Here is a 14,944-nt window from a genome sequence, read left to right as displayed (position 1 = left end):
TATGTGAAATGTATGCGTAGGTCGCGGTCGCTTATAATAAAGGGCATGCAAATGAAAACTTGCAAACTAAAAACACACCTGTAAAATATTTAATTACTATAAGATACATATTATTATGTGTTCACTAATTATTTCAATAAATTTGCATTTCGACCCCTAAAACAAATTGTAGATACACTGCTGAAAATTCATAATCGATGCTGCTATATCTTCGATCATAATAGAGCGTCATCTAGTGAGTGTATTAGGATATGTAATATAAGTAAATACGATATGAGCATGTCGTCTGTGATGTCGTGTTGTAAATGTTACTTACTTAAGTTCAATTTATCACTCAATACCCTGTTAAGATTTCAAGCAACTTGTCACAGTACAGAGTATTCATTAATTGCACCCTATATAGCCATAAATCACTGCAGAGATGTTAATTAAATTAATTAGGCAATGTTTTATATATTGGTTGTAGATAACTGAATAGCTTAATCAGTTTTTTGTTGTTGTTTTTATATTTTCTAGTTGATTACATTTATGGTATTAGTAACATTGAAATTCCTAGGTGCTATGTAAAGTCATGTTGACGAACGTATAAGCTAATTGTAGTTTATGTGAATGAACTTACATAGTAGGACCTTAGTGTTTTTTCTTTAGCTAGAAGGCAACAAGAAAAGATATTGGAACAATTGTTTTTGTACTGCTATACGATGTTGTCACTTGTCAACAGTAGGTATGGGTTAAGAAATAAATAAAAGAACAAAAGAAATATCAGAGCTGTTTATTAACTTATAAATATTTTTACAGACTTAATAATTAGACAAAATAATGGCAAGAAAGTGTTAAGAATAATACAAATACAAAAAATAAATAAACATTACTTGCGAATTGTGACACATTTACATGATAATTATTAAGAAGTTAAATATATTTTTACAGCAGCCTTAAATTTAAACAAGGACGGAATATCATAGCCAATACAACTAATAATATAATTTATTTTAAATCTAAAAATGACCTAAATCAGTTACATAATAGACACGTCCCAATCATTTATTCGGTGGAAAGTCAAGAGTAGTGTATGTAGGTCTTGTTCTTGGAACGGGAGGTCGTCGAACTCGCGGGTGAGTTTTTCCTCCTTCTGTGGGTTTGCTCATGCTGGTTTCACCTTCCTCGGGCAAGTATGGCGGCCGAGGGTTCAGAACCAGCGCTTTGTAAGAAGAATGCGAGTCGGCGATACTGCGGCCGTCACCTTCGTCTCTTCTGGAAAGCTCAGAGAAGGGCGACACTGAGCGCTTCTCTATCCCGCTGGGGCCCGGCGTCTCCTCTTTTGGTTTTAAATCGTACACATTTTCTTCTTTTCTCTTCGGTTCTGCATCCTTCTTGAACTTCGTCTGTCGTTCAATGATTTCAGCCGTAGTTAAATCGGAACCTTGCACGTCCGTCTCTAGCGGCGCGGCGGTCAGCCAAGGTCGAGCCGCGTTGTTGCTGCACCAGCGTTCCTCGTTCTCGCTCGCGTCGCCCAGCAGGCCTAACTTCTCGAGGTTCTGCAGTAACAAGTTCTCGCTGGAGCTGGCCGCTCGCATCTCCGTCTTGGTGTCTTCAGCCAGGAGCAGTTCAGCGAGCGGCGGCGCGAGGCCGAGGCCGATGTTCCGCTCGTGGTACACCTCGGAGATGGTGGGGGTGAGCTCGCCGCTCATGTGCCGCACTTGGGCCAGTGAGTCACGCGCCGCCGCCAGCTTGGGCCGCGCGCGCTTGGACGTGGAGGGCTGCGCGTCCGGCTTGTCGTCGTCCGTGCGGCGCGGCTGCGCGGACGCCAGCTCGTAGAACGCGTCCAGGTAGCGGCGGTCGGGCCGGCGGCGCAGCACCGTGTCGTGCCCGGACGACTCCCAGTCCGAGTCGTCGGACGGCGGGCGGCGCGTGTACAGCGTGCGGATCTTGGTCTGGTGCGCGAGCGCGAGGGACACGTTCTGCGGGGCGGCGGGAGGGGAAGGTGTAAAGGCGGCGTCGCTCTCGCCCCGGTAGCGTGGATGGGGGTGTGGGTGGGGGTGCGGCGGGGCGGGTGCAGGGGCGGGGGGCGGCGCGGTGCGGCCGTCGGGCTCCCCGCGCCCCGCCTCGCCGGCGCCGCGCACGTACATGGTGAACGCGCCTCCACAGGAACCGAGTGGTAGCGGCGGCGGCGGCACTGAGCTCATGTTCTCTTCTGTTAAAAAAAGAAAATATAAAAATATGTATATATAGCAACTTTTTTTTCGAAGGAACTTTTTATTCAAAATAAAACAAATATTTCATGTAAATTAAAATTGTTCTTATAATTAGTATACCTTTACATTTCTAAAAATACTTACGTCTGTGTTGCGTGGTCTCTCCATCAGAATGCGGTTCGAGGTCTCCGTCATCGATAGATGCAAGCGACTCTACGCTGGAGCTGGATTCCAAGCTTAGACTGCGAGGTGCTTCTTGAGTATCTAATAAATGGAATATTTATTAATTTTTTTATGTTTTCATTTCTCATTCCAACAAATTTACTATATCTAATTGACATGTTCTAAAAATGCATTACAACAAGTTGCAATAGCTTACTTCATCTATTATATCGAACAGTTCTGGAGCAATAAATAATTAAATAAGACATTAATCATAATTTTCTACAGTTCATTAAGTAATCATATGGGTGATTTTACTTTCATCTTATTTTACAACAGTTTTAACAACTATAAAATACCTACTTTTGTCCCAGTCTGTAAAAGGAACCCTTAATATAATTTCTTGCCTTCTTATTTCTATTATAAAATATAACAACGTCAACGTAATAAACATTAAAAAAAAAACTCACCAAATAATGCAAGTAATGCCTGTAGCACAAACTGAATGTGCCTTCTATTGGTCGCTTTCCCGCGCAGAGTAACCTCGTCCTGTCCGACTTCGGCCAAGTCGAACCCAAGAGATGCGAGCAGTTCGTGGCATCCGTTGACCCGCCATAGCCTAAAAGTAATGAAATAAATCACGTTAGAAACAAGCATTTAAATAGAAAAATGATTGTGAGTTTGTTATTATGTTTTCAATTCGTAGGAAAAATATATTACACAGAGTAAATAGTGATAACCCAAAAATATAATATACCTTTCCCATTTCTTAAAAAGTCACACAGGAACTAAAATATTTTACGATCTTCAACATCTATGCACCTTATAACAGTTACATTTATGAATGTAAAGCTCTTATTATTAACCAACTTCAAAAAAAGGAGGAGGGTCTCTATTCGGACGGTATTTTTTTTAAATAAGACCTCGAATTGGATGCTTGTAAGTTTACAATATACATGTGCTAAACTGGTAGATAAATAAGTTTTAAAATGCGTGTGTAATAACGACACCTACAATAAATTGTTCAACAAAAATTAACTGTTTTACTGGGCCTCAAAATCTCAAACCCCTGTAATGTAATATCACTTACCTAACATTAACAGCAACTTCGATAGTATCAGTTTCACAGTTCTTGACCGAGAACTGCGAGATGACGGAGCGAATGACGCCAATGATGTCGTCAGCGACGTCACCGTTCGATATTAACTTCGATAGAGCTAGTAGTGTAGTTGAGCTTAGACCTGGGTAAAGATTTTAATAAATTCCTTTGTAATTCACTCTACTTAACAGTTAATATGGTAATCTATGAAGTAGTATATCTAGTACCTACTTATAATAAAATTTGGTTGGTAAAGGAGCGATTACCAACATTATTTTAAGAAATAGAAATTGGAAAAGTTTGGCAATTCTGACTGTTGTAATGACTGAAGACTGATGTAAAAGAATGTAAATTTTAAATGATCTCATTGAAAAATGTAGCAGGAAATAAATAGTTTATCAATTTTATAATTGCACGCCTCATAAGCGAAGCGTTGAGGTGGGTACTACTGTCACTTCGCGCAAAACATCTGATTTTTCAAACTTAAAATGTCTTTATGTATCATACATTGCACTTGTAAGATAATACATACACACACATATTAAGAAAAAACACTATTTTTAACGTTCATGATATTTTTGATGTCATTTTTGTTATTTAAACTAGTTAAAAAACAGTTTAAAAAAAAGTTCTGTCTTGGACGTCCGTGTGTCTGTATGTGCGGATCCTTTTTCTTGTTAACACGATAGCGACCGAAATACTTTACTAATCGAGTCTTTTTTTTTCTCTTACGCTTGAGTATGCTCAGGAATAGAACCCTTTCATTTTTCAGGGTCTGATTCGATGTCCCCCCAACGGTCCAGGCCTTGTCGCGGCGGAGGGGCTCAGTAGCTCAGAGTTATGGCCCTCTGAGTGAAGCGAAATTGGACCAGCGAGGGGCTGAACGGCTGGTCTAGAGTCGGGGAGATTCGACCGGCCCGACGGCCAGGGCTAGGTGTGGCCCAGCGGCCGCTGTGTGCGGCGTGGGATGGCGGCCAGAGGTCGTGGCTTGGCGGACCCCGTGTCCACTAGGCAAAGGTGGCGCTGAACGGCAGTTGGGGTTGGAAAGCCTCGACTGACCCGACGGCAGAGGTCCTGTTTGTGGGCCAGAGAGGAGCCGGCTTTAATGCGGCGGTGGATGGCGGCCAGAGGTCGCGGCGCGGCGGGCTCGCTGGCTTAGCAAGCCACGCCGTGCAGCGGAGGGCGGGATCCCGACGCGTCATTGTGATGACGCGCGGAGACTCCTGCAGAGAGGTGTAGGGCGGCGGCCGCTGTAAAACGGCCGTCTGCCAACTCGTAATCCGGTCCGTGGGGCCGGACCGAGGGCCGCCACCTCTGGTGAAGTGGGGGCTGCGAGGTAATCTCTATAAAAGTGCGCCGGAGTGTCCCCCGACGTGTATTTCACACATCGGAGGACCTTCCGGCGTGCACCCTCCGGCCGGACGGTGATGGGGTCGGGGGTTCGGGGGAACGCGGATGATGGAGCGGGGAAAAATCCATTGTCTGCGCGTTGGTGGCGTAAGCCTTCGTTCCAGCAGCCACCAGCGAGGGGGGTTCTAGTGGTGGGCCTGGAAACGGGCATCTGCTGGGCAGGACACGCGGTAGAGTCGTAACCGTTCCCGCAGTTCCGTCCAAAGCAGCGCGATGGAACAGAGTGGGGTTTTAGTCGGTAGGAATCCGACATAACCACGGCTCCATCCCCGGGAGCCGGGGGTATCTAAGAAGATTTCCCCACTATAAAAAAAAAAAAAAAAAAAAAGGGTCTGATTCGATGTGGTTTAATTGTTATTAAATAAACAAAAATAATAATTAATAAATATTTATTAAAAAAAAATTATGGCGCGTTCACTTTTGGATTTTCCAAATTATTTAATTTTTCTTCGGTATACATACCCAAAAGAGCTTGCAAACTGGCTGAACACTGGGTAAGTCTCTCTTCAGGATCACTTTGTGGGAAGAACACACTGGATGGGATTCCGTTAGCCGCTGGTTCGAATCTGAATAAGATTTATTAAATCAATAACATTCACATAAATAGATTGTAAGAAAAAAGACGTGTGGCACTCGGGGACTGCCGCGGTAAAGCTATTGCATGCTATTCCTTCAAGCCACACCTCCGTACCCGTCGGAGTGGGGAGCGTGAGGTTTTTTCGTTACGGAATTTCTGGATTCGGTCCGCGATAGAAGTTATGCAATAGCTTAAAAAATATTCCTCAAACAATATAATATTTTGTAGTAAGTAAATGTTTGTCAGAGAATGCTTGTGCCACCCTTAAGTGGGCCAACCATTTTTTTTTGTCACACAGAATTGTCATACCAGTTACAAAATCGTTACTTTAAACTAATTCAGAAAAAAAAAATACCTGAATCCAACACTCATGAGCAGTTCCCGCCAGCCCGTAGCAGGACCAGCTTTGTTCTCGATACTCTTCTGTGTCGTGTACATCGCGTTCTTCTGTCCACGTACAATGCGCTGGAGCGATTTCTCCACGAGGTGAAGGCATACTCGTAACGCGTCTCTGTAATTAGGAAGTTTATCAGAAAATATTTTTTGGAACATCTCCCATATCCCTTCTTAAGGCTTTGGCCCTTTGAGAGTATGTTGTTTTTATTCTTTTAGGGTTTATTCACCATGTAGTTGTTGTTTTGTGCATTGTTTTATGCAAAGTGAGCTGTAAGGGTAATAAATAAATATATACAATTACGATTCGTCGGGTGTAACTGGTTTTATTTATGTGTTGCAAAATCTCATGTGTGTTGTGTGTAATTTGATGTGTTGTATTTGTGCTTATGTTGCGTATGTTGTGTGGTATTCTTATTGTTTGGTTATATCTGTTCTGCGTATTTTGATGTGTGCTGTCTGTAATGTTGTGTGTGTGGTATAAGTGAACTGCTTGTAATGTGGTGTCATGTACTGTTTGCTTTATGTGCTATGTGGTAATTTATTGTGTGTGATGGTACCGGCAGTTGTGTTGTGTTGTGTTGTGCTTTTGTTGAGTGTTTTGATGTGTGCTGTCTGTAGTGTTATGTGTGTATAAGTGAACTGCGTGTAATGTGGTGTCATGTACTGCTTTATGTGCTATGTGATAATTGATTGTGTGTACCTGCAGCGGTCGGGCGCGGCGAGCAGCTCGCAGAGCGCCTGTCCGAGCAGCGCCACCTTGTTGCTGAGCCGCACGTTGGCGCCGACGAGCGCGCAGCCGGCCCAGTGCGCGGGGTGCGCGAAGTGCTTCGTGTGACGCACTGTTTGCATGCCGTCGCCCAACGCTCTGAGTAAGAAAATTGTTGTTAATGTATCAGTTGTTTGGTCCAATTGAACTGTTGATATAGAAATAATAGTTTGTCAGTAAAATATCTCACTTATTAATAAGACAAAAGATTTTTACTGTTGGAACTAAGACGGAGAAAATAAAGACAAAAAGTTGTAACGACACTTTTTGCTATAGATGTGCGGCGTGCAAGTTTCTCTGTATTTCTCTCGTAGAGACAGGAAATCCGTTCCTTTCGGGTATCTCTGTTTCTTTCTATGCGTCGAGATCAGGCACATTTCATATTTTTTTTATTATTATTACAAAAACACAAAAGACTATTCATATTCGACTGTTCTAGTGACGCGTCACTCACTTGGCGACGCGGCTGCCCTGCAGCAGCGCGGAGTAGAGCGCGCGGTACAGTATCTTGGCGGCGGTGTCCTGCGGCGGCGGCCACAGCGCGAGCAGCACGGCCTGCGCGCCCGCCGCCAGCAGCGCGCGGCACAGGCGCGACACGCCCGCCCCCGCCCCGCTCACCGCGCCGCTCTCCTCCGTGTCCTGCAGGACGGAGCTCGATGGCGCGCACGATATCACTACCTGGTTTATGGACATTTGTTTGACGCTGTTATTTGGCAATAAAGAAAGATAGACTTAAAAAACTGCGGAGATATTATTGGCTCGACAAGCTTAACCTTGGGCGCACTATGAGTTGGTGATGTGATGACATAAGCAAGGTAAAAAATTGGCGGCAAGAAACGAACAATTGGGCTTGAGGAGGCTATCGCTATCTATCTATCAGAAGTCTACCAGAAGACAGGTAAAGGTTCAAAAGAGAGTAAAAACTCAAATAATAATAGAATACAAAAAACGTACAATGACGAACGTACAATGGGCATCATATCAGTCTGTATTGGAAGGAAAGTTTTTGCAACATTGTTTACTTGCGGATGAAAACGTTTATTGGATTGTATAATATGTTAGGAAATTAGCGAATGAAATAAAATATTTTTATTAATTAAAAAATAAGAATATTCAAAAAATTTGTGAGGTTATAAAAAAAAATCTTACCAATCTTGCGGTCAGTTTTAAATTCATGATTTCTGATGCTGTTAATATAAATTCTGAAGCAGGCGGTAATTCTTCGTTACTGGGTGGCAGCTCAGTATCTGCAGCAAAATTATTTTTTAATTCATATAAATTACCTACATAATTTCAATATGTCGAGTTAATTTAAAACATGACTTACGTTCTTCCTCATTTTCTGTAGAAGTATCAGCGGCGTTGCTTCCGACACTGGTATTCAAGAGACGTTTGGCTTGTGAATCCACCTAAACAAAGTATCATTTGTTAACTAGTTTTATACTAAACTAAACATAATATAAGTAGGCACAGTGTGTTTTAATTCATAATTATAATTTATTTGATGTGTATTTTAAAAGTGTAAGAAAATTTTAGGGAAATGATCGAAATAATCTTAATCTTACAACTTCTCCAGGGCTAAGTACGATGCCAGGAGTCTTCCAGCACACGTGTGTAGCAAAGTGGATACATTCTGCTTGTGGAAGTTGAGCTAACACCGCTTCCTTTGACGCCTGTTTTAAAAAAATAAAGTATTACGAAAATAATAATCAAGGAGAATATTTTTTGAGCATATTTATCAATTACGTGAAGCAGTAGATAATAATTTTTGGATTTAATTGTGCACGAAGTCATTTTTCTTTATTTTGTCGATTGATTCCTAATTTTACAAAGTGACAATAATTGTTTATAAAACATACCTGATAATCAGTAAGCGGCGTGACTCTCAACATGTCGGCAACAAGTTCAGCTTCCTTTAGTAATGCAGGGTGAGCCGCCCAGCGAGTGCCACCAACACGCGGCCCTCCTACTACGAGGCAACGCATTCCTGATTCGTTGTTGGCACCTGTAGGAAAATAAATTAAAATATTTATGTGAAAATCTCAAGTTTTATCATTATTACGTCACGTCACATCTGCGTAGTAAATATTTAAAAAAATGTTTCAAAATTTCCGCTGCAAAACTATGCCTTCGCGTGTATTAGGCAGACTTTTCTAATGGGTCATACAATTTTGAACATTGCTAACTAGCAATAGTAATTACTACGAAATAAGGTGCTAATTTCAACGAATACTTTATGCAACGCCGGGAGCGTTTTTGACCACCTTCTAAGATTGTGACCTATAGTAAGTCAACTTACGTAATAAATATGGAAGATTTGGGGTATTATTAATATTAAAATTATTAATACCTACCTGACCCTCCAGCGACAGTATAGGCAACCCACCTAGTATGGTGGGTTTATTTTATACCATGTTTATTATGGGTCGTGCATTATCACCTGGTTCTCCAGAGACACTAGACACATGGGTAGTGCGTTATTTCCTGGTCTCCTAGCGACAGTAGAGGAAATACTACCATACTAACCATGTTCATTATGGGTCATGTATTATTTCCTGGTCTAGCGACAACAGAGATAACTCACACAACACACACGTTTACTATGGGTGCGTTATTTCCTAGTCTCCTACACACACACACGCACACTCACCGTGGTCACCGCTGGGCCGCTGCGCCACGTGCGCGTGCCGCACATGCCGCAGGTGTCGCAGCGCGGGCGCGGCTCGCAGCGCGTACCGCTCGCACAGCGGCTCGCCGTCCGCACCGCGCAGCGCTCCCCACGGACACGCGAACAGCGCGCCCTCTACACACAGCGCAACCTCGCGCCGCCCGCCGCAACCGCGACCGCCTGAACCGGACCCTGCTGGTATTGGAAACTTTTTAGTTACGAATACTAATTTTAACGACGGTCGTATACAGGGTGTCATCGATAAATGTGCACAGGCGATTATTCCAGAACTATAGTGACGAAATAATCGCCTGTGCACACTTAACGATTACACCCGGTATACATAGATAGTATCGTGTACTTTATTCATGATTTTATGTTACTCTTACCGTGATTATTATTACACGACGCTGGTAGAAGATCTTCAAAAGGTGCGAGCAGCATTTGATACAAAGTAGTGAGGCATGGCGGGCCCTGCCATGATGGTTGTTTCTTTCGTGGACAGTGTATACTTGACCTGGACAAAAATATTTTTATTTCAAATACACATTTTTAAGCACATATTATTTTTTGTTCAGTTAGATTTTTCTGATTTCTAATAACTATTTATAACAGTGCTTGAAAGTACTGAAATAAAATTAAAATTTAAATATACCTGGTTGATCCTTGTAAACTGGCAACGGATCCGGCCACTGAGCCGCCGACGGATCCCACACTGAATAATGAACTCAAGGAGTAGTTCGACGAATTCAATAAATGGTTACGATTTACCTGCAATAAACAAAGATGCACATATTATATGGATCTAAATTATGGAAATGATATTAAAAACGAAAGGTAACAAGGATAGGGCAACACAAAACATAGAATATGTAAAATGAAAATAGAACGATAAACGATAAATTTATACTAACACTAGCTTTCCGCCTGCGGCTTCGCCCGCGTTTTCAAAGAAAAACCCGCATAGTTCCCGTTCCCGTGGGATTTCCGGGATAAAACCTAGCCTATGTTACTCGTGGATAATGTAGCTTTCGAATGGTGAAAGAATTTTTAAAATCGGTCCAGTAGTTTATGAGCCTATTCATTACAATCAAACAAACAAACAAACAAAGTTTTCCTCTGTATAATATTAGTGTAGATTAAGGTAAGCTCACCAAAAAAAGGGCAATATATTATCAACTGACTGACTGTTGGCTTGGTTGGTATTATATTTATGTTCATCACATTACCTGTCCTGCCTTCCAAGCCAGAGGTCATGGGTTCGATAATCGATTCCCGGGGCAAATATTTGTGTGATGAACATAGATGTTTGCTCTGTGTCTGGGTGTTAATCCATACTAATATTATAAATGCGAAAGTAACTCTGTCTGTCTGTCTGTTACTCAATCACGCCTAAACTACTGAACCAATTTGCATGAAATTTGGTATGGAGATATTTTGATACCCGAGAAAGGACATAGGCTACCTTTTATTGCGAAATATGTACCACGGGCGAAGCCGGGGCGGACCTCTTGTTATCTATATAAGTATTTATTTAAAATTATATATGTATTTTTGTCAGCCATCTATCTGGTTTCCGTGTGTGAAAATTGTGCTGAAATATTTATTTATTTTAACTTACAATCCTAGCGAGCCCAGTGTTGGGTCGGTCGTCAGTCCTCTCATCATCCCCGCGCTCGGCCGCGCCGCGCACCCAGCGCGACCACTCGCTGATACACCGCTCTAGCTTGCCGCTGTCTGTTTGGAATTATAATAAACCATTGAAGTATTATTACTAGAGAGGGCACCACGAACAAAATCTGTGGGACAAGCGCGGCGGGGCGGGGCGGCTAGTGAGTCGTACACCAATCAATGTAACAAATAAATATTGTTTATCTTATTAAAAAAATATGAATAAACTTATCAATTAAAACCAATCAATGTAACAAAAAAAATTGAGTTTGAGACGATTGACTCTAACTCGTGTTAAAAATAGTGTAGTACCGATGTCCTCTCTAGTACGTAGTACATGTAACTCAATGTAATAAACATAGATGTAGGTGAATATTGTACATAATATGTTCAAATGAACATTTTGCACGTTAGATGAACCAAATAAAACGATCAAGAACATATGATTTTGGATGCGGGATCGATAGGAGAAATAAACTTGAGTGGTATCAAGGGATGGAACAAAAATACAAAAATAACTGTCTTGTTGTAAGAGAGAGGGGGATACAGACAGAAAACGCGCACGCCGCGCGGCTTACAACTATAGCAAAGAATGTTTTTACAATTTTTGGTCTAGAAGATGACTGAAAACTGAAAGAACTTACTCATATTAGCCTGTAGATCATCTGGGCTGATGTCTGGTAAACTATTGTCGCCGTCTTCTGATTGTTCCATCAATGACACTTGGTGGAACCGCACGATACCTACAATAAAAAAATCTTTTATCACACAAAGTTCGTAGCAAGGTATTATATACACAAGAAGAATATAAAAAGTTTATACCATTTTTATCAAGTAAAGAATCGGTAGAAACAAGGACCAGTGGCTACCTTATCTTATAATCTTACCTTTATGTGGTTGCAATAGCCAAGAATATAGTCTTCCAGCAGCCAAGCTGTAGTACAATATGGGTGCCTTCTGTTTGTTCACAACTTCAAGTATCTGGTCCACTGTGCTTGGGTTCCATTGATCTGGGACTTCTTTGGCCGATTCCTCTGCTACATTCCTATACAGAATATTAATTGTTAATATTGCCTTCTGTAAAGTTGCATACAGTAATTTATTTTTTGAAAAATAAGGTCACAAAGAAGTTTCACTTCTTACGTGTGTACACTAGTACACGCACACATTTTTTATGATAATATAACTTGCTCTTGAATTCAGAATTATAAAATTTTTGTTTAGTTTGCAGTCTGTAAATCTTCTAATATGGCTATGGAATTTTTTAATTAAGTAAACTTGAATATACCTCTGGTCATTATGCATGTCTACGTTGTTCTGATTGTGTGCTGATGAAGTTTTCTCAAGAGCATCGAATGAACGGCAACGACCACGCTCCGCTACAACTAGGGCTTCTTGATGACGACCCAGTTCTGAAAATTAATTTGATATTTAATTACTTATCAATCGAGTCCATTTAAAATAACTTTTACACAAAAATGAAATTTCAATTTTGCCCTTACTGTTTCACTTCATGGTTTATTTAAAGATTTAGGTACACTTACGATTCATTTCTGTTAAATGATAATTATGTGAGTTATCCTAGTCCTCTATACTATCATTTATTTGAAATTTACTTAAGAGAAGTTTAATTCTGTAACTGATTTAAGTGGCAGATACGTTAATTTTTTGAATATCATATCTAGTATTGTCACGGGCGAAGTAACGAAATGAAACTTCTTTTTATTAAAAAAAAAATCATTCTACATCATTCTCCTTATTTATACAAAAAAAAAAACTCACCAACTAATACTCTCTGCAGCGCGTGTTGCGTGGAAGTATACAGCGCGTTCACTTTCCTATCTCTGTGCTTTTCGTTCCCATTCTCCAGTACAGTGAGAGCGGCTTGTAATTGTTCTTTCGCTTCTTCCAGTTCTCCAGATGCCCATAGTGCAAAGCCTAGTCTATGACGGACCCGCGCCTGGATGGAAATTTTAATTATATCAAGGTTTGTCTTTTGATGGATCAAATTATTTATTCTTTTTAGGTTGCTGCTATGGGAAATAATATGGTGCATCAATATGAAGTAAGTACCGAAAGACCAATCCATGTAAATTAAAAAAAAACATTATAATATCTAAAAAATCTACCATAGTGTGTGTGTGAGACCATTAATACAAACGTTTATTAATGAACAGAGACATTTTTCGGTTCTTATGGCTTTAAGCAATTCGATAATAAACATTTTATTTTTTCTTTAAGTATTTTATGCCTGTATGGCAAATAATATCCCCCGAATTCACAACTAAAAAATGTATGAAAATTGTGAGAATAAGAAAATGTATAGCAATTAATTGTATTTCTAAATTAACTAGCAAGTTTTAATCGACTATTACTACGCACCTCTTCATCAGCATCAGCCAGTCCCTCAGTAGCAGCGAGCGCTTGTCTCAAGTAGGATACAGCGCTACCACACGCGCCCATCGCAAGATGCGCTCGACCAAGATCTGCCAACGCGTGCGCTCTACCGCGGGTGTCCCCTGGTATATGTGAAAGTGCTATTTTAAATAAGTGTTAAAGTTAAAACAAGAATACGTACATACACCAACAATGTTGTATTTTAAAACGGCTCATTGGAAGGTATGGTGTTAGCTTGGTATTAGGAATTATAGGCTCAAAATGTGAAGTCGACGTGAAGTCTAAATTCTAATGTTATAATTTGGATGACCCAATAAAATGAATGCTTTGCTGCAAACTTTTTAGTTTTGGTTTTGACAGTTCATGTAACTAAGTGATTGCATGATCATACTGTTATTTTTATTTATATTAAAAACCTAAACTGTTATTTAATTTTTTTTAAATATTACCAGAAGCAGTAGCATGTCTAAGTCGCGATTCGTGCCATCGGGCGGCTTCCGCGTGCGCTCCCGTTGCAGCATGTGCTGCTCCTAGACCACCGCATGCACGAGCCTGAATAATAAACAAAAACCATAATATAAAACCATATACATAAATTAGTGATAAAAGTTAACATAGAAAAAACTTTTTGACTAATTCGAATAATAACAGCGGACCAAGCGTAGAACCTTGAGTGACGCTTACTCCTATCAAATACTAGGAGAAATTCCATAATAAGAAAATGAGTTATTGTTTTATCAATTACTTACTGCTAACTACTAACTATCATTTATGTGCTTGCTTCATTAACAATCATTTAACCTACAGTTAAAAAATAAGCTTTTGATAGAATAACAATTAAGTCAAAAGCATGATAAAAATCACAACAATATTATTTCATGTAAAGTTTAAATATTTGTGCCTGTACCTGTAAATGAGTAAGTCCCAATCTATGAGCAAGTTCGAGTTCAGTTCTGTGGTGTCTGATGGCGGCGGCGTGTTCCCCGAGCGCCTGGTGCGCCACGCCCAGCGAGTGGCAAGCTTCTGCTTCCATTATTTGATTGTTTAACTCCCTGATGTGTAAAAATATAATAATTAGTGATATTATTGCTACAAGAAATTTACACATTTTACAAATAGACCAATATTTTTAAATTCTTAGGTTTTTTTATTTGAGAATCAGATCGGATGTTTAAAAAAATAATCATTTATCATACCTACATTATTATTCTCCTGTTGCCATAGAAAGGAGATGTTTGAATTAATAATAAAAAAACATGCAATTTTGTTCATTATTTGAGAGATTTTTAATTAATTAGGTATTTTAAATTCGTAGGGATCTTTTTACTAACCAAGTTTAGCATATTTTTTGCTAAAATGAAATATAACGTACTTTGCAATATTTTTCTGGTGTTCCAAGCAAGATACAGCTTGCTCCAAGTTATTCAGTGCGATGTGTAAAGCGCCGAGTTCTCCGTACGCTTGGGCCTTTGCTTCTGGCATTCCCAGTTCGTGTGACACTACCAGTCGTTTCTCTAGGCATACTAGTGCTTGTTGAAGGTTACCCACGGATCTACATAATATGAAAAATGTTGTTAGCAAAATATTAAAAACGATTTTATAT

The 14,944-nt window shown here is 40.4% G+C and overlaps 1 protein-coding gene across 1 annotated transcript in view; it reads right to left on the bottom strand.

The window, feature by feature from the left end:
• Positions 1-756: 756 nt before the first annotated feature.
• Positions 757-14,944, bottom strand: part of LOC149899100 (uncharacterized) — a 56,479-nt gene continuing 42,291 nt past the window's right edge. The window contains exons 19-42 of the mRNA XM_090114797.1: positions 14,714-14,893; positions 14,249-14,393; positions 13,791-13,893; positions 13,327-13,463; positions 12,727-12,904; positions 12,233-12,356; positions 11,832-11,989; positions 11,589-11,687; positions 10,895-11,010; positions 9,929-10,044; positions 9,663-9,790; positions 9,256-9,465; positions 8,465-8,610; positions 8,171-8,278; positions 7,933-8,014; positions 7,755-7,852; positions 7,060-7,283; positions 6,540-6,704; positions 5,799-5,954; positions 5,329-5,432; positions 3,448-3,598; positions 2,828-2,976; positions 2,340-2,459; positions 757-2,194 (exon numbers count right to left, since the gene is read on the bottom strand). Coding sequence (XP_089970923.1) covers positions 1,041-2,194; positions 2,340-2,459; positions 2,828-2,976; positions 3,448-3,598; positions 5,329-5,432; positions 5,799-5,954; positions 6,540-6,704; positions 7,060-7,283; positions 7,755-7,852; positions 7,933-8,014; positions 8,171-8,278; positions 8,465-8,610; positions 9,256-9,465; positions 9,663-9,790; positions 9,929-10,044; positions 10,895-11,010; positions 11,589-11,687; positions 11,832-11,989; positions 12,233-12,356; positions 12,727-12,904; positions 13,327-13,463; positions 13,791-13,893; positions 14,249-14,393; positions 14,714-14,893 — 4,351 coding nt within the window. The 3' untranslated portion in view covers positions 757-1,040. The remainder of the gene's footprint in view (positions 2,195-2,339; positions 2,460-2,827; positions 2,977-3,447; positions 3,599-5,328; positions 5,433-5,798; positions 5,955-6,539; positions 6,705-7,059; positions 7,284-7,754; positions 7,853-7,932; positions 8,015-8,170; positions 8,279-8,464; positions 8,611-9,255; positions 9,466-9,662; positions 9,791-9,928; positions 10,045-10,894; positions 11,011-11,588; positions 11,688-11,831; positions 11,990-12,232; positions 12,357-12,726; positions 12,905-13,326; positions 13,464-13,790; positions 13,894-14,248; positions 14,394-14,713; positions 14,894-14,944) is intronic.

The sequence above is a fragment of the Colias eurytheme genome, chromosome 21, assembly GCF_061535395.1.
Source record: "Colias eurytheme isolate Ceu_HAF_F1 chromosome 21, ilColEury1 Martin Lab GWU primary, whole genome shotgun sequence".
NCBI classification, from domain to species: Eukaryota; Metazoa; Arthropoda; class Insecta; order Lepidoptera; family Pieridae; genus Colias; species Colias eurytheme.
The sequence above is the reverse complement of the archived record's forward strand: the minus strand, read 5'-3'. Positions and strand labels throughout refer to the sequence as shown.